Source organism: Pelodiscus sinensis, chromosome 12 (genome assembly GCF_049634645.1).
Source record: "Pelodiscus sinensis isolate JC-2024 chromosome 12, ASM4963464v1, whole genome shotgun sequence".
NCBI lineage: Eukaryota > Metazoa > Chordata > Testudines > Trionychidae > Pelodiscus > Pelodiscus sinensis.
The window spans coordinates 43,539,830-43,565,521 of NC_134722.1; the positions used below are offsets into that span (position 1 = coordinate 43,539,830).

At 46.9% G+C, this 25,692-nt stretch overlaps 1 protein-coding gene across 5 annotated transcripts in view; it reads right to left on the reverse strand.

The window, feature by feature from the left end:
* Positions 1–25,692, reverse strand: part of NLRC5 (NLR family CARD domain containing 5) — a 90,117-nt gene that overhangs the window by 12,154 nt on the left and 52,271 nt on the right. For all 5 annotated transcript variants that reach the window (XM_075940385.1, XM_075940386.1, XM_075940387.1 and 2 more), the window contains exons 19-38: positions 25,429–25,512; positions 24,672–24,761; positions 24,539–24,586; positions 23,993–24,067; positions 22,317–22,400; positions 21,218–21,301; positions 19,878–19,967; positions 19,685–19,747; positions 18,798–18,863; positions 15,295–15,378; positions 15,101–15,184; positions 12,329–12,415; positions 11,408–11,488; positions 9,449–9,532; positions 8,460–8,543; positions 5,889–5,972; positions 4,090–4,173; positions 2,702–2,785; positions 2,171–2,254; positions 839–922 (exon numbers count right to left, since the gene is read on the reverse strand). In XM_075940385.1, coding sequence (XP_075796500.1) covers positions 839–922; positions 2,171–2,254; positions 2,702–2,785; positions 4,090–4,173; positions 5,889–5,972; positions 8,460–8,543; positions 9,449–9,532; positions 11,408–11,488; positions 12,329–12,415; positions 15,101–15,184; positions 15,295–15,378; positions 18,798–18,863; positions 19,685–19,747; positions 19,878–19,967; positions 21,218–21,301; positions 22,317–22,400; positions 23,993–24,067; positions 24,539–24,586; positions 24,672–24,761; positions 25,429–25,512 — 1,608 coding nt within the window. The remainder of the gene's footprint in view (positions 1–838; positions 923–2,170; positions 2,255–2,701; positions 2,786–4,089; positions 4,174–5,888; positions 5,973–8,459; positions 8,544–9,448; positions 9,533–11,407; positions 11,489–12,328; positions 12,416–15,100; positions 15,185–15,294; positions 15,379–18,797; positions 18,864–19,684; positions 19,748–19,877; positions 19,968–21,217; positions 21,302–22,316; positions 22,401–23,992; positions 24,068–24,538; positions 24,587–24,671; positions 24,762–25,428; positions 25,513–25,692) is intronic.

The following is a 25,692-nucleotide window of genomic DNA, read 5'->3' on the forward strand; positions in this document are numbered from 1 at the left end:
TGGTGGAATTACTCTGTGGTTATTTTTCCTGATACTCCTGCAATTACCACTAATTCATACAACCAGTAGGTCAATTAAATAATTCAATCACTTATTATTTCCCCTTTATCAGTGTAGAGACTAAGCCGCAGTCCTTCAATGCAAGTGCAGGGCAGGAACCTCAGTCAGAATCTTCAGCAGTACAGAACAGCCCTCTGCTATTTGAGCTAGCGGAGAAATGCCGTCAGCTCTCAGTAGTAGTAGGCTGCTCTCCTCTGTTTGCACTAGCCACTAGATGGGGATGTGACACAGCTCCCATGTGGACTCCCATCCATGTAACTAGCTCACAGGTGGAGTGAGCTGACTGGATTATAGGAGTGGAACCTTGGGCTTTAAGTATATTTTTGATGAATGAACCCAGTCCATTAGCCTATAATCTGGAGGTAACTGGATGAGCTATACATTTTGATTGCAACATAAATATATTTTTCCCACCTGGTTAAAGGTTTTTTATTCTTTCATAGGATATGGACGCTTCTCTTCTGAAAACTAATAGGAAGTTAGATGAACAATAATAAATTGAGTGACGGTCCTAGGCTAACAAAGTCTACAATCAGCCCCATCATCCATTTTTATTATAGTAATAATTATACGGATTTCCTTTTTATTTGTTAGGTAATATGTACACGAGGCAGGTGTGGCAAACGCTGTGTCCTGTGTGCCTGTCTGTTCTGTACGCAGCACAAGCATGGGTTCTCCTTCACTAGCAGCCCAAAGGAGTCTGCCATTCATTCCACTGGGGAGACCAGATGTGAAGCCTCAGAACTTTGGTACCAGCCAGAGAAAATGTGCAACTCACAGTAGCTCCTCAACACCTCTGCAGTGAGCCAGAGCCTCTGCGAGCGTCTCCCCTCCTGCTGGGCCAATGAAGTTCGATGACAGGCTACAATACACATGGAAACCAGCAGATCTGTTAGTGGCTGCTGCACTGAAAAGTGCCAGGAAACACCAGATACACATTTCATCTGTAGCTCGAATGGTGCTTTTAGACCGAAAAGCATGACAAGGAGCACAGGGCACCGTAATGATGGGCTGCAACTGAAGTAGGCTGGAGATGCCAACCCAAAGCTCATCAGGAGACACACAGGTCTCCACATCCAATAGCTCGAACGAGAAAGGCTCACCAGAGAGGGCGTGGCATGACTGGCTCCGAAGACCCCATTTGCTTCACATGGCAATGAGTGAAGTGGCAGGCCAAGGAGTAGATGAGAGATATTTATTCAGCATTCTGAGCGGGCAGTGTTAGGGTGCATCGACACTGCACTCTTAGGTCGAAATGTGCATAGTTTATTTTGAGTGTATTTCAAACCGCTATTCCGAAATGCCCCTTAACCCTCGTCGAACGAGGGTTACTGGGACGTTGGAATAAGTCTGCTGTTATTTCGATCTATTTCAAAACAGTGGGATGCTTCAATAGACACAGAATAGCTATTTCAGGATACTTCCGGTAACCCGAAATAGCTCTGCAGTGTAGATTTACCCTTACAGGCTATGGCTCTATCACTTATATGCAAGCAACTTGGCCCAGCTTACTTTGCTGAGCCCCTGGTGTCACAGTGAACTACGGAAGAGCCATCCGAATACTGGACCCTTCTTTCTCCAGTCCCACTTACTATATTACACTGCTGATGACTGCTGTGTAATATAGGGGGCCTATGGGGAGCCTATGGCTGCTATTTCTCCCAATGAGTGATCCCTCCATGGCCTAAGATTTGGGATGAATTTCCTTAGCAACTAAAACTGAACAGAAAGAGAAATTTCTTGGCGTCCACCCCCTCTTTTGTAGGAAATAACGTGGCAGCAATGGGACAGCGCTGCTCTGAACACCCTAGGGCCTGAAGTTCTCCACTTAGCGACAGAAGAGGTAACGCGCCAATAATGGCAGGCACTTGTGCTGCTTTTGTTACGTGGACACTTGTTCACTAAAATGTGTAGTGAGATTAGTGCATGGCCAGGGCAGGTGCAACGTTTAGTCACAAAGAGCCTGATCCAAAGCCAACTGTAATCAAGGTGGGAGTCTTTGCAGTAACTTTTAGGCAGGTAAAATAAAATCAGACATGAACATTCCTCCCAACCTTCACTCCGACGCTAATGAATCCCATTATTCAACCCAAAATATAAAGCAACTCACTTGACTTTCTTTAAGTTTTTCATTTCTGGCAGGAGCGCGGCTATTTTTTCCAGACCAGCACGCTCAAACTTGTTATGGCTTAAACTTTAAAGGGAGGAAAAAAAGCCACATTAAGAATAAAACCATGGCGTTTCCCACTGAGTACAGAGTCTTGTCTAACATCTGACTGAAGGGACCCAAAATTACTTCACTATTCACAGCTGAATAGTGAAGTCAAAAGTCAAAAAGGTGTTTATTTGAACTGCATCTCAGAGGCAGCTCCAAAACAGAGTTCCTGATCCAAATGTTGACAGACGGAATTCAACCCAGGGGTTTCCATTGATCCCACTATACACCATTCCATGTGCCAGCTGCACAGTTGCTCAGATTTTGTGTCTGAAGTTTTGGTTTGGTCCCATCTCTAATTCAAGTAGCCCAGATACTTAACCATTAACAGCCCCCGTAAAACTGCGCCTAGGAACACCTCTTGGCTTGAGTTCTACAACCCAGCCCCATCGCTGACAGAGAAATTACAAGAAAGAAGCAACCCACTTGATTTCTTCCATGTGAGCAGCATTCTTCAGTGCTTCTGCCAGGTGGGCACAGCCTTCACTCCCAATACTGTTATTGTTCAAGCTGGAAAGGATATTTACCAAATACCATGCATTAGGCTGTTACTCAGTGGCACGGCTTTATGAACAGAGGATGAAATTAACTTCCGTGCAGAGGGCCAGCGAAAGCCCAATGAGCCATCTGAGTCCTACGTAAGGCCTCTGAACAGGGATTTAAGTGGGATGCAAGTGGTGCATTAGCATTGGACTTCAAAAGGAAAAACAAACAAACAAATCCTTGCAGCTCATTGCGCTGCTGGGAAAAAAATGCTGCCATCAACTTCTGAAACAGCTGCATGTATCTAAGGTAACCACTGACCAGTACACTGAATAGTGACATCATAACTCTGTGGTCTCTTGTTATGTAACAATCGTGCTATCACTACTGGGGATTGCAGCGGCTGTGCTAGCAAAAGACTCTTCTGTGCTCCCACAAAAACAGAAAATATGATCTGAGCTACATGTGTTGACTAATGTGTGAGTTTTTGGCAGTTCACTGGGTGCACATACATTTTTATGGGTGTATCTGCTATGCTTAGCTTTGCAAATCTGCCCCGAATGTTTCCTCTTCTCAGTGTATTTGCTGTGAAGAGGATTTTTAAAAACGCTACTTCATTCTAGCTTAGTTAGCAGTAGGTCAATAAAAGTAGGGACTACCAAAACCAGCAGACGTACTGGGCCAAATACTGCAGCTGCTGATCATGTCACGGCAGAACTACAGAAGGGTGCAGCGTCATTTTTGCTAAGTAATATGTTAGTATTTCTATGAGCCCCATCAATGTAGGATACCGTGACAGACAAAGTCTTGGTTGGGCTCATATCAATGTCTGACAGCATGGGAAGGAGTCATGCTGCGGTATCAGAGGGATTCGGACATTAATAAACTTACCCTCCAAACAAGCCTGTGAGATTAGCAATGCATTGCTACCTCCACTGAACAAAGGGGAAACGGTGGCACAGGCCTGTTCAAGATCACACAGAGTGTGAGACAGAGCTGGAAAAATGAACCTACATCTCCTGAATCCCTAACCAGTATCATGTGCACAGACTAGGCCTCCTTGCTGCTCTGGCCTCAGGCCTGCCTAAAAAGGTTGGACATACTCCCAACGGAAACTTTCCTTTTTTGATTCCAGCACATTTACATAAGTGATTCCTAGAATGGAAGCAGATTCCTAGGGGCTAAGTCTACTCTCCAGAGTGAAACTGGAGCTAAACTGGGCATCTCTATAGGAAGCGTAGGGAAGGAACCACACACAGGCCTTTCCTCTCTAGTGTTTGTACGAGCCTGCTAACAGCACTGTCCCGGAGGGCCGGCGCAGACATACTTACAGGAGTCTTTTCAGTAAAGGCATTTGGTGAAGTCCTGACACCAGCATGAGAGTGGCCGTGTCATCAAGTTCCAAGGAGCTGAGGCTGAGAGGCAAATGGACACAGGAATAAGCGTTCACAGCTCTAAATGGGTAGTTCAGACCATTTGCTAGAAAGCGGCTTCAAAGCAATGGGAGGCTGACAGAGCCCAGTGGCCCTGTCATTATGTCGATCCTAGCTGTGTAGGAAAAGGAACCTCTGAACTGTCTTACAAAGGTTTTGTAGCTCTGCATCCTGCAGTGAGGGGCTGCTGAGGAGACTGCAGTGGGGGAAATAATTTCTCCTGGTGTTACAAAGAGAGTAACACCAGGGCTACATCTAGACTGGCATGATTTTCCGCAAATGCTTTTAACGGAAAACTTTTCCGTTAAAAGCATTTGCGGAAAAGAGCGTCTAGATTGGCACGGACGCTTTTCCTCAAAAGCACTTTTTTGCGGAAAAGCAGCCATGCCAATCTAGACGCGCTTTGGCGCAAGAAAGCCCCAATCGCCATTTTTGCAAACGGGGCTTTTTTGCGCAAAACAAATCTGAGCTGTCTACACTGGCCCTTTTGTGCAAAAGGACTTTTGTCCAAACGGGAGCAGCATAGTATTTCCACAAGAAGCCCTGATTTCTTACATGAGATCGTCAGTGTTCTTGCGGAAATTCAAGCGGCCAGTGTAGACAGCTGGCAAGTTTTTCCGCGAAAGCAGCTGCTTTTGCAGAAAAACTTGCCAGTCTAGACACAGTCCGGGAGTTTTGCCACTCACGTCTGTGGAAGCAGAATGAGACCAGAGGTGCATAAATCACATAGACAGGGTTTTTCATTTCCTTTCAGCCAAAACCATCTCCAGGCCTATGTCTAAGAGACTACAATGTTTTATCAGGGAAAGGTACAAAAATTGCACTCCGCAATTTGCATACCTTTTTCCAATAGTTTTGCTGGAAAAGGCTTTTTTCAAAATTGGCCCGTCTACACTGGGCCAAATTTCGAAAAAGCCTCCTCTTTCGGAAGAGCCCTTCTTCCTCGTGGAAGGAGGAAGACAGGGCTTCTGAAAGAGCGCATCTGCTCTTCTGCAAAAATAGGAGAAGAGCAGACAGGTTCTCTGGACGCGGTGGAATTTTTTTGGGATACCTCCAGTATCCCGGAAAACCCCCAGTCTAGACGTAGCCCAGGAGACTTGGTGAAAGCAATTACAAAGGCTAAGAATCACAGGTCATTATTAACAGGGACAGTGAGAAATGCTCCAGACATAAGAATTCTCCGTTTTTTCTTCAAAAGCAAAGATATCATGAAAGCATTTTGAGATGTCATAGAATCAAAGAATATTAGAACAACAGCACTTGGTTCTGGACCTCCAACACTCAGATCATCTGAAGAAATGGCCTGCAAGCTCATGATACTATCTACATGTTTTGTTAGTCTTTAAAGTGCTATCAGACTATCTGTTATTTTTCAAGATTTTCCTGGATATGGTGCATCTTCCAACACTGCAGTGTCAGCGCTCACATTCTGCAGTGGGACATGCACAGGTACTGAGAATATCAAAGATCTTGGCTTGTACACAGAACTCTGCTCTCTGCCCATATCATATGATATTAATCCTGTTATCCCATCCTTAGTTGCAAGTACTAAGGAATTAGCTTTCTCCCACAGCTGACGTCTACCATCCATCTGTGTGGTCCATGACACACAGCTTGTAAGTAAATGCAGTTTAATCATAAAAGCTAATGGTAACTGGGCTAACAGGTTCTAGACAGTACCATGACAATACACTTACTTAAGCTCTTCAACAGCATGACATTGCTGCAACCCTGCCACAAGATATCCCATTCCCCTTGGCAGAACACTGCTGGCCGTCAGCCTGAAAAACCAGTAACAGCACCAAATGAGACAGCTTATGGGAGATAACGGAATCACTTTCCTTACCAGTGATGTGCAGCTGCTTCTGGGGTGGAATGCAGCTTTTTATCAGCATAAAACACAACTGGGAAGTTAGAAGTAGCACTAATTGGTATCCGCATACTAAAATGACTAGTGTCTGATATTTAAGAGACAGATTCTTTCCAAACAGAACCATAAGAGGGGAAATTAGATCAATGGAATGTAATTAAGTATTTGGCCAGGGTCCCATGGCTTGTACTCTTATTCTTGCAAAAAATGCCATTGGTTCTTTAAAAATCGCAAGTGGGCATAGGATCGTGGATTTACTCCTAACAGCTGTGGACTCATTTCTTGCCCTATTAATCTGTAATCATTTCAGAATTAAGGGGCTGCATAAAAGTAAGAACCCTTGAGGAGCTAAGCTTTTGAAGGATGAGGAGCCAAATCCCATGAGAAGTTTTCCAGCTCCATTTTACAGACCCAAAGGAACTGGATAGTCCAAAATACTGGGCGCTGAATCTGTACTGACTCAGAATCTCTGCTGGTTCTGCCAACATCAACAAAGAATGAATCCCAAAAGATTTTACTGTGCAAAGGCCCATCCTAATTCACATTTAGCTATGGCCACTTTATACCACTCTAGGGCTACGTCTAGACTGGCATGATTTTCCGGAAATGCTTTTAACGGAAAAGTTTTCCATTAAAAGCATTTTCAGAAAAGAGTGTCCAGATTGGCATGGACGCTTTTCCGCAAAAGCACCTTTTGCGGAAATGCATCCATGGCCAATCTAGACGCGCTTTTGCGCAAAAAAGCCCCAAATGCCATTTTCGCGATCAGGGCTTCTTTGTGCAAAACAAATCTCAGCTGTCTACACTGGCCTTTTGCGCAAAAGTTTTGCGCAAAAGGGAGTTTTGCCTGAATGGGAGCAGCATAGTATTTCCACAAAAAGCACTGATTTCTTACAGTAGGAAGTCAGTGCTTCTGCGGAAATTCAAGCGGCCAGTGTAGACAGCTGGCAAGTTTTTCCGGAAAAGCGGCTGATTTTCCGGAAAACTGGCCAGTCTAAACACAGCCTAGGGGTCTAAAGGGTGTATTATGATTACAGATTAATAGGGCAAAAATGTCCACAACTGTTAGGAGTAAACCCACAATCTTATTTCCACTTGCTATTTTTAAAGACCCAATGGCATTTGGGTAAAGTGAGACTAGCTTCTATTTACACCCTTAAGCCCCTTTACATGACTGGAGCAGGATAAAATGTCCACAGCATATATGAGAATCAGGTCCTCTTATCTTTATAGGTTTGTACATAAGAAAGGGGGCAGGAAGTGACAATTTCTCTGAAATCTTGCAGCATGACTAAATGCTCAAGTGCCCCTTTCTAGCAATCCACAGAAGAAAATTCTCGAACACCTGCCACGTTAACACATGCAAATACGGATGTGTGAAAGTTGCAACGTTCACACCTGGATTCCAATTTTCCCACCTGATGGGCCTCCAGTTCGGTCTGTTACAAGGTCAGGGGCCAGCCATGGAGGTCTGATTAGGGTTGCCAGGTGTCCGGTATTGACCCGAACAGTCCGGTATTTTTGCCTCCTGTCTGGTAAAAAAATCAGAAAATACTGGACACCTAAAATGTCCAGTATTTTCTGATTTTTTTCCTGCCAGGAGGCGAAAATACCAGAAAATACCTGCTAGGAGGTGAAAATACCAGGCAACCCTACACATGCTCAGCAATCAGGCCCAGCCTTTGGACCCCTCCCCAGCTCCCCCCCCGCAGAATCTCCCTTCCCTGCTGCTTAAGCAGGAGAGCTCTGTTTCGGCACAGAGTAAGAAAACAAGATGGCTGCCGGCAAAAAAAAGCCCCAAAGGTCTTAAAGGGGCCATGCTGGGTTTTTTTTTTTTTTTTGCTCAATAACTGTCGGGGTCCTTTTTTTTGGAGGGGGCGGGGGGGTCAACAATTTTGGTCTCCCCTTTTTTTCCTCAACAGTGTTTTTTTGGGGAGGGATGGGGATTGGTATTTTTGGTTAAACCATCTGGCAACCCTAGGTCTGATGCTGATTCATGTTGGAATGTTTCTGGATTTCAGAAAAGAGTTTCAGTTCAGGCTGCTCTCTAGACCCCAAAGCTCAGAGAAGCGATGGAAGTATGCGTTTGGAGTTCGCCGGCCAGCAAGACTGCACAGGGACGTTCCGAACGAGAATACAGACAGGGCTAGTGGGGCTGGGAAAAGGCCAGTGAGGGCAATAGGGGTATCTGCTTGGAATCATAGAATACTAGGACTGGAAGGGACCTCGAGAGGTCATTGAGTCCAGTCCCCTGCCCCCATGGCAGGACCAAATACTGTCTAGACCATCCCTGATAGACATGTATCTAACCTACTCTTAAATATCTCCAGAGAATGAGGAAGTGGGAAGGTATCCAGGTGAATATTCAACAGTAACAAGCTTTTCAATGATTACATACTCAAACTTCTTCAGCGCTGGAAGAGGAAGAAGCGCATTGATGAGTGTCGCTTCTTCAGCATTGTTGAGGTCAACGTGAGACCAGCTGCAAGGACAAAAAAATTGCATCCTGTCAGTGACACCCAAAGCTCTGAACAGCCCCCAGCTGCCATGGAGCGGGATGATGTTTGCAGTTGTTCTGCATGAACGGATCCAGGGCAGCCTATATTCTGACCCACACTCAGACCAACAGTCCATTAGGAAGAATTTCAAGGCATACGGTGGCATGTCAGTAGAATTCCATTGTGATGCCAGACCCCAGGCTCCATTCTTGAAACTTTCATATGAAGTTTTAAAGCCAGAGGGCCCCATCAGATTGCCTGGTCTGGCCTCCTGCACAACACAGACGGATTTGTCCAATACCTATCACCTGAGTCTCTCTAGGCTTGATCACCCCAGATTTTCTTGCATGAGTCAGCTTAGTCCAGGTGTTTCAAGCACCAACAAATAAAGAGCCACTGCTCAGCACCAAGAACAAATGGCCATCAGTGTGTCAGGCGGGTGTGTGTGTGTGTGTGTGTGTGAGAAACTCTCATCACTCCATGATGCCAGTATGCTGTGTATCACAAAATGCACAGCACATGCACCAATCGAGGCAAGTCTTGTAGCATTCCTGTGCCCTTGGGGCAGTATGTGCATCTGAGTGAGCTGTTGCAACCAGCTGTGGTGCAGCCACATGCGGAACCGGCATGTCAGACTGTGTGTGTGCTGCTCTCTAGCCCCCTCCTTTGCTGGAGGTCACTTAGGGCTAAATTCGGCCCCCAAATCTCCCCCTCCGCTGATACTCCCGCTGAGGTTGGACAGGGTATGCGTGTCAGGGGAGAATTGACTGAAGACTACCCTTGTTTCTCTGCATGATTTTCTAGCTGCCCCGCCCCAGTTTCAGAACAAGTCTATTCTTTCCCTGCACCCGGACAAGGGAGACGTTGCTGCCGCACTTGGAGAGCTCACCTCAGCTCCTGAAGCTGCATGCATTTCTCAACGAGCCTCTCCAGACAGTGGATGTGCTTCACCTCCAGTTCGCACTGATTCAATCTGCCCGGTGTGGGTACAAACACACAAATGCATCAAACAACAATCGGCTCAGCCCATGCTCATCCGGGGCCTTGCAGTCAGCCACATCCCACTGGCCTTGATCTGCTGTATGGCTGGTCTCGGGAGGAGGCCAGAGCTGCACAAACCCAAACTCCCTCTCTAGCAGGGAGGGGGCAGCTTGCCCCCCCTTGATGTGCCTTGTCTGAGATAGAGCGGAGGGAGCACAGCCCTTCCCCACCCCGGGTGCCCGTAGCTAGAAGTCCCTGCATTCTCCCAGGCACAAGGACTGATTTCCCTGGCCAGAGCATGAAAGCTCCTTTGTTTCCTACCAGCTCAGTGTTCTTGGGGAGCAAGGCCATAGTACTCATGGAGCCCTGCCCCCGTCTCTGCTTGAACTAAAGCTAATACAAAAAGTTGAAAAGGCAGGGGCAGATGCACCTAAACCCCTTTGGACATGGGTGAAAGATTAAGGAAACATCCCAGCCTCCCTTGCATTGACGATGGGACAAGGAGGCATCTCCATTAGCATACAGAACGGAGAACGGCAATTCCAAGACAAGAACCACCCTGAACTCTGGGCCACAGAAAGGAAAGCAATGCCTGATGGGAAATCCCTGCTGCAGATGCGAATAACCCCGCCCACAGTAATTACCAGACCAATTTTAGTAACAAATCCCCTGTTGGTATCCAAAATACCGAAACGGCTTAATTGCATTATGAGCCCCATCAATGGAACAGGGCCTATAGCCAGGAATGATCAGTTCCTGTTTCTAGCCTAAACACAGCAATGCTGGGATATTTCCTGGCATCACCGGTTTACCCATAAACAAATCCAGCGTCCCCCATTGAACTGTTGTTGTTTCCCTACAAAAGCCTCCCATCCCACCCAAGTCAAGTGTTCTGATGCCTGGATCTCCATTCTGCATCAGTTCCACTGGCATTTCATCTGCTCCTGACTGATTGTGCTGGGGGCTCGGCTCTGCCTGTCTCCACCCCTCTGGACTCCCAGCTACCGTCACCACCTGGGAACCCCAACTGAGTCAAACTTCACCGAGCGGTGAGATCTCTCCCTTCGCCCACCCCCTCTCTGTAGGTAAAGCCTCCTGTCTCTGCCTTATGTAATCAGTTATGGTCTGCTTGCCCTAACATTTACAATCCGATTTTAGTACTGTTTGATTTGGCTAGCTCCCCTTGCATGGTTACTACCTAGAGATAACTTTCATAGTTAAGCTGGTTGTTGTGCTCTTTTTCTCTCTCTCTCCTTCCCTTGTGGGTCACTAGCAGAACGGTCGTGGTGTGAAAGTGGGGATAGGGACGTGCTGCACCTGGGGGCCTATGAGGGTTGCAGCTTAAAGTGCTTTTAAACCTGGCCCACTGAGTCCAAGGGCATGTGAGGGTCACAGCCTGGCACTGCTGTGCAACTAGCCTGCTGAGTCCAGGGACATATAAGGGGTCAGTTGGTGAAGCTGATTAACCAGTCCTCTCATGCATTAGTGGGTGTGAGTGTATGTTCATCTGATTCTCAGGTGGGAAGAACCCAACCGTGGGGGACCTACATGCTGCAGAAGAGCTCCATTGGGAGGGAATTGGCAGAAAGGAGAAGTAACACTAGCACATTGCTAGAATTATCAATCCTCATCCCCCCCCCCCCCCCGCCCCGAAAAGTAATACATGAGCCTACTCCAAAGCAACAGGCAAATCTGGTAACACTTTGTACACGCCCCCTTGCAAAAGCCTGCATTAAGCCTGATCAGGTTTAATTGAAGGCTTCTACTTATTAAGGATACAACTGGAATGCTAGTGAGTTCTTTTATTGCATGGTCAGTCAGAGCGAGAAACCAGCTATGAAAAGCACAACCAGATGCATCACCTCACCTGTTAACCACAGACTCCATCTTCTCCGTTTGACAGGGAAACCCCACCCTCACTCGCAGGAGACCTTTGCCTTTTAATATCCTAGGAGAAGATGGAGACATCAATACATCGCAGCCCAGAGCTCGTTGGCGTGTTACACAAGTTGTTCCAAAGGCTCTGTCGCGCAGGTTACTGTCCATAAGATGGGACAGAATAGAGGAAATCGGCAGAGTTGATTTATCAAATGAATGGAAATTATCTCTGCCTAAGGACTTGACAGCATTTGTCCAAGCCTGATTTCCACACACAGTCATTTATTTTTAAAAAGGAACTGAAAACAGTGGTGTGACAGATGGCAATTTCCTGAAATCCTATTGAATTAAGTTAAATCTCACTGAATTGAGGTTTGGGCATCGCCTGTATAAAAATGCAATTGCTTGTGTGTTCCTGTAGGCTTGCATGCCACTTTTCTAGAGCCACAACGAATGGAAATGTCGGGAACTTCAGAGATCCCTGGATGGACAATACCTGTCCTGAGCGTGCTAGGTCTGAGCTAAGGCTGCCATGAATTTATGACCACGAAGGAGACACCTTGGGCAGTGCTGAAGAACTAATCATCTGCTGGAGCCCATGCTGGAGTTGGGGTGATCTCTTTAAGGTTCATTAGCATGCTGTAGCTTAACCATGGCCCTTTACACTGTCATCAGTTTCTGAGGAGAAAGCGAGCAGGCCTGCTTAGGCTGCCTGACTTTGCTGGTGAATTCATAGCACAACAGGGAACCGTGCAGCCTGGATATAGCCTGGGCAGAAGGGAGAGACGTCTCCACCCAAGAGAGCAGAGAGCTGGGGAGCCAAGCTCCTGAGAACAGGTGCCCTCCCTGGACCATTGAGGGCGGTTACAGGGCTGGGTCGGTGACAAGCTGCAGTTCAGGCTCTGCTTACGTGATCTCCGTAACATTCCCATGAGGTTGGACAGCCATCTGCAGAAGGCTAGCGACACGTTCCTCCCGCACCCATGCCTCTTCAATGCTGCAATGCAGAACACAGGCAACTTTGCTTTAGTCCATAAGCTTCTGTTAGCTAAACCACGCCTAGCTCGACCCTGCGCCCCAGGCATGTCTGGGTTCTCAGCTCACCATACGCAGTAGAGCTATCTCAGGGGAGAAAGCACAATGCAACCCCTTCCCCCGCCAGTATTTCTAATTTCCCTTCATCAGCTGTAATGAGAAGACAGGATATGGCGTAAGTCCTCACACTCCACTACAGGGTGCAAGATGGCAAGTGTAACACTGCCTAACAGTTTGGAATAGGAAGTGAAGAATTAGGTATTCAAAGAAAATGTTGCAGGGAAGGGTTCTTGTTCCCTATTCCTCTATCACTGGAGAGGTGTTTAATGGGCCACTTCCCCTCAAGTGATCCCTTAAGAGATGCATTAGCTAAGGCTTTGTCTGCACTACAATGTTTTGTCATCAAAACCTGTCTTTTGGCAACAAAACCGTGAGAGTGTACACACTGCAATGGGATTTTTGTCAGGAAAAACACCCTGTTCCACCCCTGCGAGAGACTTTCTTCTTTTCCTCTCCCTTTATCAACATAAAGAGCCAGTGTAGACTCTGCTGTTTGTTCTGTGGACAGAACTGACGTCTGCCAGTATCCCACCAATGCCTGTCCTGATGGCTCTGATCAGCTTTGATCTCTGCTGCCTCGCATCCCGCCCCTTTCACCCCTCCTGGAATAATCTGACAGCTGCGTGAGCTGCTCCCTTTGGGGAACAAACAAAGAGCAAAACTTTGGAGTGCTCCTATTCTGCCCTGCTAGGAGCACAGCAGCGGGCAGACTGCTGCTGCAGGGGGAGGGAGACAGGCTGCTGTGTTGCTCTGACATTCCTCATCATAGAAAGATCACAGAGCTACTCACGATGCTGCTTCTGGCAGCTGAAGAGGCTGCAGGAGAAGTTGGAGAGAATCCCAAGATGTGCAGGGATCAACTCTACCTTCCAACAACAGCACATTGTGGGATACAGATCCACAGTAAGGATGTTAAAATGCGGTTAACTGACTAGTCGACTAGTTGATGGAATTTCCATTGACTAGTCGACTAGTCGATAGGAACTTCTGCATTCCTCCTTTGAAATGTACAAGATTCCTTGCTGGGGCTCTTGTACATTTCAAAGGAGGAATGCAGAACTCCACATACAGCCCAGGGCCAGCAGGAAGTCCTGCTGACTCCAGGCTGTATCTGGCATGCCTGCTTTGAAATACACAAGAGGACTTCAAAGCCATTTCAAAGCCACGGAGCCCGGGGTCAGAAAGCGACTCCAAGTCCTCTGCTGACCCCAGGCTCCATGCTACACTGCATGCCGCTAGGAGCCTGAGGTAAGCTGAGGACTCTCCAGCCGACCCTGGGTTCCATGCGGCACTTCCACGCGGCACCTCCACGGCATCTGCCCCTTTGAAATGCGCAGAGGTGGCATTTGAAAGGGGCAGCCTGCTACACAGCTGATCTGCGGATCAGCTGTGAGATGGGGTACCCCTTTAAAATGCTGCCTCTGCAGCTATTCAAAGGGGCAGCTGTGAAGCCTGGGGTCAGCTGGGGTCTCCCACTTCATTTCCCCAGAACCCAGGCTCAGCTGGGGAGTCCCCAGCTGACCCTGGGTTCCTGGGAAGTGCTGCGTGGAACCCGGGGTCAACTGGGGAGTCCCCAGCTGACCCCAGGATCCCCTGCCCTTTTAAAATGGGTGGAGGCAGCAGTTTCAAAGGGGAAGCCACCGCACAGCTGATCAGCCTCTACACCTTTCAAAGGCGCAGTCGTGGAGCCCAGGATCAGCTGGGGACTCCCCAGTTGACCCCGGGTTCTGCGCAGCACTTCCTGGGAACCAGGGGTCAGCTGATCCCAGGCTCCATGGCTGCCCCTTTGAAAGGCATGCAGGCAGCATTTTAAAGGGGCAGCCGCTGCACAGCTGATCTGTTGAATTAAGCTACGCAACTTTAGCTATGTCAGTTGCATAGCTGAAGTAAAAATAGCTTAACTGGGCTTTTGGCGCTGTCTACACAGTAGGAAGTCAAAGGAAGAACACTCCTCCTTCCACTTCCCTTACTCCTCGTGAAATGAGGGCTACAGGAATCGGCGTAAGAAGTCCTCCATCTCGACATTATTTTGAAATATGGCTTGCTGTGTAGACACGCATTTTATTTTGAAATAACGTCAGTTATTCCGAAATAACGCTGCTGTGTAGATGCAGCCAAAAAGTTTGTCTGCAGTGGGAAATAGCCCAGAATAACTGTTCTACAGGAGCTCTCTACAGGGATACTTTGGAAGTGGATTAAGCTAAAGTGCGAAAAGACACCTCTGGTTCAGAATAAGAGCTTCAGATGGGGAGCGTTTGTGCACCAGCGATTGTGCTTTACATTCACAACCTCACTTATCGGGGCGCCCCGTGATGACATCACGGCCATTGATGGCTGTGCAGGCGGGGGCACGGCTCGCACGGCCCGCCTGGGGTGCCAGCTGCCGCAGCCGGCCTTGGGCCACTCCTGTCATTTATTTCACAAGAGCTTCCATGTGCAGACAAACCTTAAATCACTGCTGACTGGGAGGGCAACTCAATTCCAACCTTTCTGCCTGCCATGCCTGATGTTATTTTCAGCAGAATGGGATCTTAGCTTATCAGAAACAAAGCGGGCGTGACTACGTAACACGAGCCCTGTTCTGTACCTTATTCTCAGTGTTCCCTGACTTTTCCTCAGTGCCTTCAGAAGATCATCCACGGCTTTGGTTGTCATGTTGTTGTTTGTTGATCTAGAATCATGGATTGTCGTAAGGAAAAGGTTCAAACAATTTCAACACTAACAAACTGTTCTGAGGCCAAGTTCAGTCTATGCCAGATTTCCCAGCAGTCTCTAACTCACATGTACTCTGTCAAGCTGGTGCACATTTGCAGTAGAGAGACCAGTTTTGGCAGGTGTTCTGGTTGAAAGAAGCACTCTGTTAGCCTGAAAGAATAGGGGAGGAAACTATATTAGTTCCTACTCAGTCATTAGTCCCTTTAATCCAGAAGTCGCAGGCACTGCAGCATCTCCTGAGAAAAGAGGAGGGCAGACAACGTCTAAGCGCTAAAACTCTGAAAATATTTCTGGTGAACTCTTAAAAGAGTTCTGTGACGCAGCCTGTTACGGGGGTTCTTTCACTCTACCTGACACAAAATACTCTCCTGTAACTGAATCACAGGGATGGATAACTACCGATGATTAAGAGTTAAGGGTATGTCTACACTACCACCCCAGTTCGAACTAGGGTGGTTAATGTAGTCAATCGAAGTTGCAAATGAAGCCCGGGATTTAAATATCCCGGGTTTCATTTGCATCTTGCCGGGCACCGCCATTTTTAAATCCCCAGTAGTTCGGACTCCACGAGGAGTAATGGCAGTTCAAATTAGAGAGCCTAATTCGAACTACCTACTCCATGCCGCGTGTAGCCGCTGGCACAGAGTCCGAACTACCGGGGATTTAAAAATGGTGGCGCCCGGCAAGATGCAAATGAAGCCCAGGATATTTAAATCCCAGGCTTCATTTGCAACTTCGATTGACTACATATACCACCCTAGTTCGAACTAGGGTGGTAGTGTAGACATACCCTAAGAGAAACATTGCAATGTAGATTCAGCTACATTTAGCGGGGACCAGTGTTCCCTGCGAGCTGAGTGCTGGAGCAGCCACTCAGGAAAGATTCAAATGTCCCCAGCTGATTAGCAGAGCACCCACAACATCCACCACAGGCAGCAGGTGTTCTACTGGAGGTGCATGTCTGCCCATGCCTCAATGAACATAGCAAAATTTATTCTGCACAGAGATGGAAAAAATTAGAGGGAACACTGGCAGAGACTGTTGAGATAAATAATTACAAGAGATCAGAGCTACAGGGGGAGTAGCTTTTTCTCTCTTGCGTTGGAAGGGATGGAAGGAAACCAGGAGGAAATACTACATGGATCAATTTTAACAAAGGATAAATGGGTGATCATAGAATCATAGAATCATAGAATAATAGGACTGGAAGGGACCTCGAGAGGTCATCGAGTCCAGCCCCCCGCCCTCAAGGCAGGATCAAGCTCCGTCTACACCATCCCTGACAGATGTCTATCTAACCTGTTCTTAAATATCTCCAGAGAGGGAGATTCCACCACCTCCCTTGGCAATTTATTCCAATATTTGACCACCCTGACAGTTAGGAATTTTTTCCTAATGTCCAAGCTAAACCTCCCCTGCTGCACTTTAAGCCCATTACTCCTTGTCCTGTCCTCAGAAACCAAGAGGAACAAATTTTCGCCTTCCTCCTTGTGACACCCTTTTAGATATTTGAAAACCGCTATCATGTCCCCCCTTAATCTTCTTTTTTCCAAACTAAACAAGCCCAGTTCATGAAGCCTGGCTTCATAGGTCATGTTCTCTAGACCTTTAATCATTCTTGTCGCTCTTCTCTGTACCCTTTCCAATTTCTCCACATCTTTCTTGAAATGTGGCGCCCAGAACTGGACACAGTACTCCAGCTGAGGCCTAACTAGTGCAGAATAGAGCGGCAGAATGACTTCACGAGTTTTGCTTACAACACACCTGTTGATACAACCTAGAATCATATTTGCTTTTTTTGCAACAGCATCACACTGTTGACTCATATTCAACTTGTGGTCCACTATGACCCCTAGATCCCTTTCCGCCATGCTCCTTCCTAGACAGTCGCTTCCCATCTTGTATGTATGGAACTGATTGTTCCTTCCTAAGTGGAGCACTTTGCATTTCTCTTTATTAAACCTCATCCTGTTTACCTCTGACCATTTCTCTAACTTGCTAAGGTCATTTTGAATTATGTCCCTATCCTCCAAAGAAGTCGCAACCCCACCCAGTTTGGTATCATCTGCAAACTTAATAAGAGTACTCTCTATCCCAATATCTACATAATTGATGAAGATATTGAACAGTACGGGTCCCAAAACAGACCCTTGAGGAACTCCACTTGTTATCCCTTTCCAGCAGGATTTAGAACCGATCTAGCTAATGATAGGCCTGACATCCACCCAAGCAAGATATGGAGCTGATCTTGCTCTCAATTAATAAATAATTAAAGGAAGCTAATGTAATGAATGCCTATCAACACGAGTTTATAGAAAATGGAGTCTGTCCAACTAACTTAATATCTTTTTTGTATGTGATTACAAATTTGGTTGACAAAGGTAACAGTGATAACATACTATAGACTTCTGTTTGAATTGCTACTGTATGACATTTTGAAGAAAAAACTAAAACAGTATAAAGTTAACATGGTGCAGATTAAATGAATTAAAAATTGGCTAATATTTGGCAGTGGTGTGATCACAGCTAGAATACCGTGTCCAGTTCTGGGGTGCGCATTTGAAGAAGGATGTCCAGAAATTGGAAAGGGCTCAGAGAAGAGCCACGAGGATGATTAAAGGATTAGAAAACACACTGGCTGTGTCTACACTTACCACTTATTCCGGAAAATCAGCCGCTTTTCCAGAATAACTTGCCAGCTGTCTACACTGGCCCCTTGAATTTCCGGAAAAGCACTGACGATCTACTGTAAAATCATCAGTGCTTTTCCGGAAAAACTATGCTGCTCCCGTTCGGGCAAAAGTCCTTTTCCGGAATAGTTTTCCGGAAAAGGGCCAGTGTAGACAGCACAGATTTATTTTCCGCAAAAAAGCCTTGATCACGAAAATGACGATTGGGGCTTTTTTGCGGAAAAGCACGTCTACATTGGCACGGACGCTTTTCCAGAAAAAGTGCTTTTCCGGAAAAGCATCCTGCCAATGTAGAAGTGCTTTTTCCGGAAATACTTATAATGGAAAACTGTTCCGTTTTACGCATTTCCGGAAAATCATGCCAGTGTAGACGTAGCCACTGTTTGTCTTGATAGATTCAAGGAGCTCAATCTATTTATTTTATCAAAGAGAAGACTAAGGGGTGAATTAATTACAGAATACAAAAAACAGGATAGGGAACAAATAATACAGTCTAGCAGAGAAAGATGCAACATGATCCAATGGCTAAAAGTTGAAGTTAGAGAAATTCAGGCTGGAAATTAGGCTTTTTAAAAAAAAGATGAGTGTAATTAAACACTGGAACAATTTACAAAGGGTCATGATGGATTCTCCATCACTGACAATTTTTCAGATTAGATCAGATGGTTCTTTTCTAAATGATCTGCTCTAAGAATTATTTAGGCTGTTTTCTACAGGAAATTAGGTGAGATAATCATAACGGATCCTTCTAGCCTTGGAATCTGTGAATATGCCATTTGTTCAACTATTCTATCTAGTGGGCGAAGAGATGGTTTTCCTTCTTCTCTCTGAAGAGGGGAAGCTTTTCAAAAGGGATTGAAACACACATGAAATAATTACCTCAAAATCTTCCTTGGTTCATCTTCTCTTGTGAACTTGACAAGTGATGTTGCCTTGGAGCCTGAACTGCACAAAGATGACCACATGACTTTAGGATACATTGTGCTATGGACAATGGGGGCCACACTTTTAGTTTAGATGCACAATTGCCTGTGCAAAATATGCTTGTTGTATATTTGCATTTAGCATGACTTTGCACACAACTGTCTTAGGGTATGTCTACACTACCACCCTAGTTCAAACTAGGGTGGTAATGTAGTCAACCGCAGTTGCAAATGAAGCCCGGGATTTGAATTTCCCGGGCTTCATTTGCATGTTGCCGGGCGCCGCCATTTTTAAATGTCCGCTAGTTCGGACTCCGTGCCCCACGGCTACACGTGGCACCAACTAGGTAGTGGAACGAGTACAGGTAGTTTGGAATAGGATGCCTAGTCCGAACTACCTAGTTCATGCCGCGTGTAGCCGCGGGGCACGGAGTCCGAACTAGCGGACATTTAAAAATGGCGGCGCCCGGCAACATGCAAATGAAGCCCAGGAAATTCAAATCCCGGGCTTCATTTGCAACTCTGGTTGACTACATTACCATTAGTTCGAACATTAGTTCGAACATTAGTACATTAGAACATTAGTTCGAACTAGGGTGGTAGTGTAGACATACCCCTAGAGATTCATTGGATTCAAGCCTTTAACTGCAAACTCAACAGCAATTAAACAATAAGTAACTAAAGCAAGAACCTGCGTAGTCAGATTTCAACATTAGGCAGAATCGGTATTGCCTGTGGACTTCACTTTTGTCAAATATGGATTTGATGTCATTTCAATACATATTAACATTTTAAATGCATGCAAAAGAAGCAAAGTTATAAAGAAATAAAGTGTGGTCCTACCGGCAGGGTGTTTCTTGGCTCTCTGTCCTCCTCTCAAAATGCAAAAATGCATTTTCACTTGATCTATAGCAAACACAAGCAAAAACAGTCATTGCATCCACCCCCACCCTCTCCTAAAAGAACAAGACTCTCAATTCCACTGGCTGGAATTCAGTGGTGGCTGATTTTCTGGGGAGAGGACTCAGTTCCTTACCTGACTTCGACTTCCCTGATTCGCTCACACAGATTGAGGGAGTTGGCCAGTAAGAGAGTGCAATTTGGTGAGAACTTGTTATTCCTAATACTGGAGGAAAAAAAATAAATCAGTCTTCAACTTTATGGAAGGTTGGTTCCTTACATATAAAACGTGTTGTTTATTTCCACAAACTGTAGGCATGCACAGTGCTTGCACTTGAACAACTAGTTTCACCACAGGGTCAGGTGTAACGTTACTAATGTAAAGCATGAATAACACAGCAGTGAATCAGGCCCCTCGTTTGCACGTATGATTTTTTTTTATTGTGCCTGCAAATCCATTTCCATGTGTGCAGAGCAGGTATCTACATTGTGCAAGTAATCGATTAGATAGCTAACTGGCCATTTACGCCAACACAACTGCAGTAGCTGTGTGTGCACCTGTGTTGTAGATAAGCCCACCTACATTCTTAGAAAGTGGTTTCTAAGTGACTTCTCCAATGTGATATTGCAAATCAGTGTCCAATGTTGGCGTAGAATTCAGGAGTTCCAAGATTCTAGCCCTTGTTTCCACTCCTACACAAGGTTCAAAGCTAGCATTCTTTTCGGATAATTATCCAGGAGCCTGATCCAAAGCCAATGGAAAGAGTCCCAATGATAGCAATGGGCTGTGGATCAACCTCCAAAGCTTATCAAATAAGCCAAAACTCATGAGGAATGATCTACAATGCACTGGATTGCTGGGAAGCCTAGTCTGAACTACCTAGTCCGTGCCGCGTGTAGCCGCGCGGCACGGAGTCCGCACTAGTGGACATTTAAAAATGGCGGTGCCCGGCAACATGCAAATGAAGCCCGGGAAATTCAAATCCCGGGCTTCATTTGCAACTCCGGTTGCCTACATTACCACCCTAGTTCGAACTAGGGTGGTAGTGTAGACATACCCTCAGAGTGTAAACCCGGGCTGTAGTGCACATGTAGTTTTTGTGTAGATAAGGCTTGAGTCTGCAATAATTAGGCTGGAAATCACGAAAAAAGAAGTGTAGACACTGCCACACTTTTGTTTCTTGATGGAAGTGCATTTGGAGCTCTGCTTGCAGCCAGAAACCAAAAAGAGGAGGAGGAATACTAGTTAATCATCTCAGTATCTTAAAAGAGGATCATCAGGTGTTTGGCTCTGGAAATAGGAGAGGATTTGGGGGGCGAGTAAGTTTCTGAGTGTTTCTGAATTTGGTTTGCTTCTCCCTGTGTTAATTCAGAATGATGCAAAGATTTATAACTGACGGTAGGACATACTGCAACACTGCAGCTTTCAAAATGAATGTTTCATGACATTCCCCAAAACAACAGCCCAAATTTTACCTCAGTAGCTTTAGACTGTGCAAACATGGTAGGGATGCTAGCAGCCTTTCAACGCTTTGATCGCTAAGTGCATTTCTAGATAATCTGCAAAGCAAGGGTGAAAACACATTGCAAGATTAGAAATGTTTCACAGTTTTATTGGATATTAAAATATTCCTGTTGAAAAATACACACTCTGCTCCTTGACTTCAAAGGTTTTCAGTTTCATTATTTGCCATATGGGAATTACCCCTTCCCACCAAAAAAGGAACAACCAGGGAAACGATTTAGAATGAAAACAGCTGGGCAAGTGATAAGAGGCCACTAAGTAGATCATGAGCTTTACAAATCATGGGCTTGATGCAAAGTCACTGGCAAGGTCTGAGCTATGCACAATCTAGAACTAGAGAACAATAGTTTTCAATTATCTTCAACCATCTCTGAATCTCAGATACCTTGGGGGGACAGAAAGGTGTGCCAGGACTGCACGTGACCTGGGAAATTCACACACAAATTATAACGTTTGAGGAAGCCAAATACTGTTCAGATATACTGGGGTAAAAGCAGAGTAGCTCCGCCGAGGTCACGTTCAGGACATTGGAGGACAGATTCACTTGCATTGCAGAAAGCCAGCTGAAGACCTACCCGGACACTAAGATCCGGGTGCATGAGGGCGGGGGAGAAGGGAAGAATCACAGATGGAGCCGTCCCACAATTCTTTTCTGCGTTAGGAGGGGATTGCATGTGGAAGGCTACAGTGGGGGTGAGTTATGAGATTTGCATGTACATGGACAGAGGTCCCAAACACTCCACACAACTGGCACTGTGCTTTGAAGGCAATACTCTAGCCTGTAGGCTGGAAGAGCAGTTCTGGGGGAGCAGGGTCCTGCTTGGTGTCCTTGGGTTAAGAACATGGGTTTCATCACACCAGGCCCTCTATATGAACAAAAGATTAATTACCCAGGGCCAGAACCCCAGCTGCTGTAAATGGCCAGAGCATCAATGAAGCAAACAGAGGGACACTGATCAGCTGGACTGGTTTTAGATGGGTGAATTTCACTCTATATGAACAGCAGACAGCCTGACGTAGAGACACCCTTACACAATGTTCGGCACTTACTCAAGTTCTGTCAATACAGCGCATTTGCCAAGGATCTGGCATAGCTTGTCCATGTCCGTGGGACCCACCGGGCATTCCCTAAGACTGAAGCAAGCAGCATAGTTACGATTCACAGATTTACCTTCTACAGTAGGGGCGGCCAACCCATTACAGGCAAAGAGCCAAAATAGTTGTGCATATAGTGCAAAGAGCCGGGAGAGGGGGGAGGGAGGGGGAGCGGGGGGAATGTTGTCAAGCAAAACAAACAAACAAAAAAAAATAAAAGGGACACTGCCCCTTTAAAAAAGCCTCCGGTTGGACAGCTTGCCTGCGCCATTTTACTTCGCCATGCCGGACAACTCCCCGGCATCTGGAGAGCTCAGAGAACCGGGGGGCTGGGACCATTTCTAGGGGTGCCGGGGGGCTTTGCAAGCCACGGGGGAGGCTTCGCGAGCTGCACTTTAAGGGGGGGAAGAGCCGCATGCGGCTCACGAGCCAGGGGTTGGGCTGAGCTGCTGGGCTGGGGTCAAAGCCACGCCTCAGCTCTCTCACCTACCACCTTGCTCACCTCAAATTCCTTCAGGGGAATGGTTTGGCTGTTATAAGCCTTGTGGAGCAGATGCCCAGCCATGGGGGTGGCTCAACTCACTTTGATGGAGCTCTGCTGGTTCACACCAACCGAGGCTCTGGCTCAGATGGACGTACCACCCTGTGCAGAAAAGCTGCTTCCTGGGCAATAAGCATTCCTTTGGGAATCAGGACTTGTTCTGGCCATGCGTTCTCAGGCCCCCCCAACGGGAACGGGCACATTGCTCTCTTGCTACATGGGCTCCCTTAAGGAGAGTTACGATTACAGCGGGAAGGAGTAGAGGTGTGAGAAAGCGCATGCTCGCCACTGTAGCCTTTCCAAGACCTTCTCTTTCGCTGGCCTGCTCCCCTGCAGCCCTCTCACCCAACAGCCATATATACCTGTGCAAAGGGTGGGTAGGATCCTGGTGTGAGCAGAGAATCCAGATTCTCATGTTAGCAGCTGTAAATCACTCCATGAGGGGTAAAGCAGTTGGGAATCAGGCCCTGAATATCTCAGTGATCATGGGAAACAGATCCCCCAGAGCCAAGCCACTTTTTAGATGGCACAATACACTGTTTTCTTAGCGGACTAGTTCATTTGAATTATGATTCTTATTGCGCGTACAGGGAAGGCATAGCACAATAAGCCAGATCCTCAGCTGGAGTTATTGTCATTGACTTTAGTGGAGCCATGGCAATTTACATCAGCTGAGGATGTATGTGCCTCTAGAGACAAGTATCTCTGGCGCTACGTGGTCTAGCACCCAGATTTCTCTTCATTCCAATGGTGCAGGGGCTGGGAAGGTGGTGCCCCAAAAGCAAATAATCAGGAAAGGTCTACCCAAGAATCCCCTTTGATCTGGAACAGCTGTGGGCCCTCCCATGCTAGTGCTCTGAGAGCTGTGAACTGCCTACCACAAGGGTAACCAGAGGGGAGCAGTGGGTTTCAGTGGGAAGCAGAATCTGGTACCCATCTCACTTTAGGCTGACATCGAGGCAGTGCATGGAGAGACCCGCTAAGGAAAAGCACTTGGAGATGAAGGTCTCTCCAAATGATCATAACCCAAGTGTGGCTTTTCTGACATTTCTGAATGGAAAAAGGGAGCCAGGTCGGAAAGCTGCCATACCGAAAGCAATGGTCGTGCTCTAGATGTTGGGGATGCGATGGAAACTTTCTTGCAGATCTGCTTGTACTGCTGTTCCTGGGGAGAGAATTTTTGTTCTCATGTCAACTGCTGCAAACTAGGGCTCTCCATACTGCAGAGCAGTGTTTCATGGCATACAGAGATTCCTCCAAGTTCCAGGGGCAGGAAGGGCCTCACACACCAACCTCCTCTGCCTCCCACCCTCCAAAAAATAAATTAAATACACATTGTCCACAGGAGTGAAGGCTCCTCCACTCTCCTGCAGTCTCTGGAATGCCTTGTAGCCCTCTGGCGCCTTGGCTTTTGGTCAGGTGGCTGTCCAGGAGGAAGTGGCCTATACTCCCTATCAGCCACTGCTGATCCTGCCACCCCAACCCACACATCTCTGGCTGCCCACCCCCAGTTGCTCCCTGTCTCCACTATTCCTGGCCAGCATTCAGAGCCAAAAGGATTTTGACACCCTACTGCAAGATGAACATGTAGATGCTATGGGGACGGTGTGCAGGAAATGGACAGACAGGATCTTACCTGACGCTTTCCCAGAAGGTTAAATGGAGTGACTGAGTGTCTCCCAGGCTGTAACCAAAAGAGAACACAATGAGCATGGAGCGGGGAGAGGAGTACTCACATTTCATGGATTGAAACAACGGCTGCAACGTACCTGATGTCTACTGATTTAATACGTTCCAGTGCAGACATGCACTGAGCTAAGCCAAACACGGCACTCAGGGATATCCCATTACCACTCAGCCTAGAGGAAGAAATTAAATAAAGCCATTATCATGGGAGGAGTAAAAATCCTTTTTCTCATGCTCATGAATGATTTACCCGGTGCCAGTAGATACAGAAGAGACACTCCTTGCCCCACAGAGCTTCCAGTCTCGCTGCAGCTGGGAGCACGTCCCAGCTCGTGTGGACAGACACATGCTAGCTCTGCTCACGCAGGGGCACTAGAAACAACAGAGCAGCCAGTGGTGTCCAAGGGGGCAGTTTGGGCTGAACTGCTTGACTACAAGCCCACCTGGACCACCAGCCACGTGGCGACCGCACACCACTGCCCATGCCAGCCCTGGCTAAACTGCTATGTTCAGCCCTCTAGCTCAAGCCATGCTAGTGTGTGTCAGTCTAGGCCAGCTGAAAAGCAGGCTCCCAGCTGCGGTGTCCGCCTAAGGCCTCAAGCTCTGCTGCTTTGCATCGCCAGTCCGCAGTTCCATCTGTGCCAGTGTAACTCAGAGCGAGCCAGCGTTACACAAGCAGGTGTCAACCCCGCCCATCCCCTGGAGTGTGAGTGGAAAATTCCCCTTTCTAGCCTACTATACCCACTTTGCATGGGTTTAAACAACTATCTATGGGATAAGTCAAGGGCAGAAATTAGGCTGCCTGTTAAACAAGCTGTCTAATGAAGAGGGGTCACTTACTTTAGGGAACTCATGGCCTGCAGCTCTGGAAGGAGTCCAACCAGCATCCCAACTCCCTGGTCTCCCAGAGCGTTATTTGACAAACTAGGATTTAAAGGAAGAGATTTTTTTTTCAGCAAGTGCAAATAACATGGTGGAGATCAGGGGTGGGGGAACCTTTTCTAGGTTGGAGCCCCAAGAAAAAGAAAAAAGACATTCACCTGACTCAAACAACTGGGGGTGCCAGGGTTCCCACCACCCTGAGGGGGTGTATGAGTCTCAGGG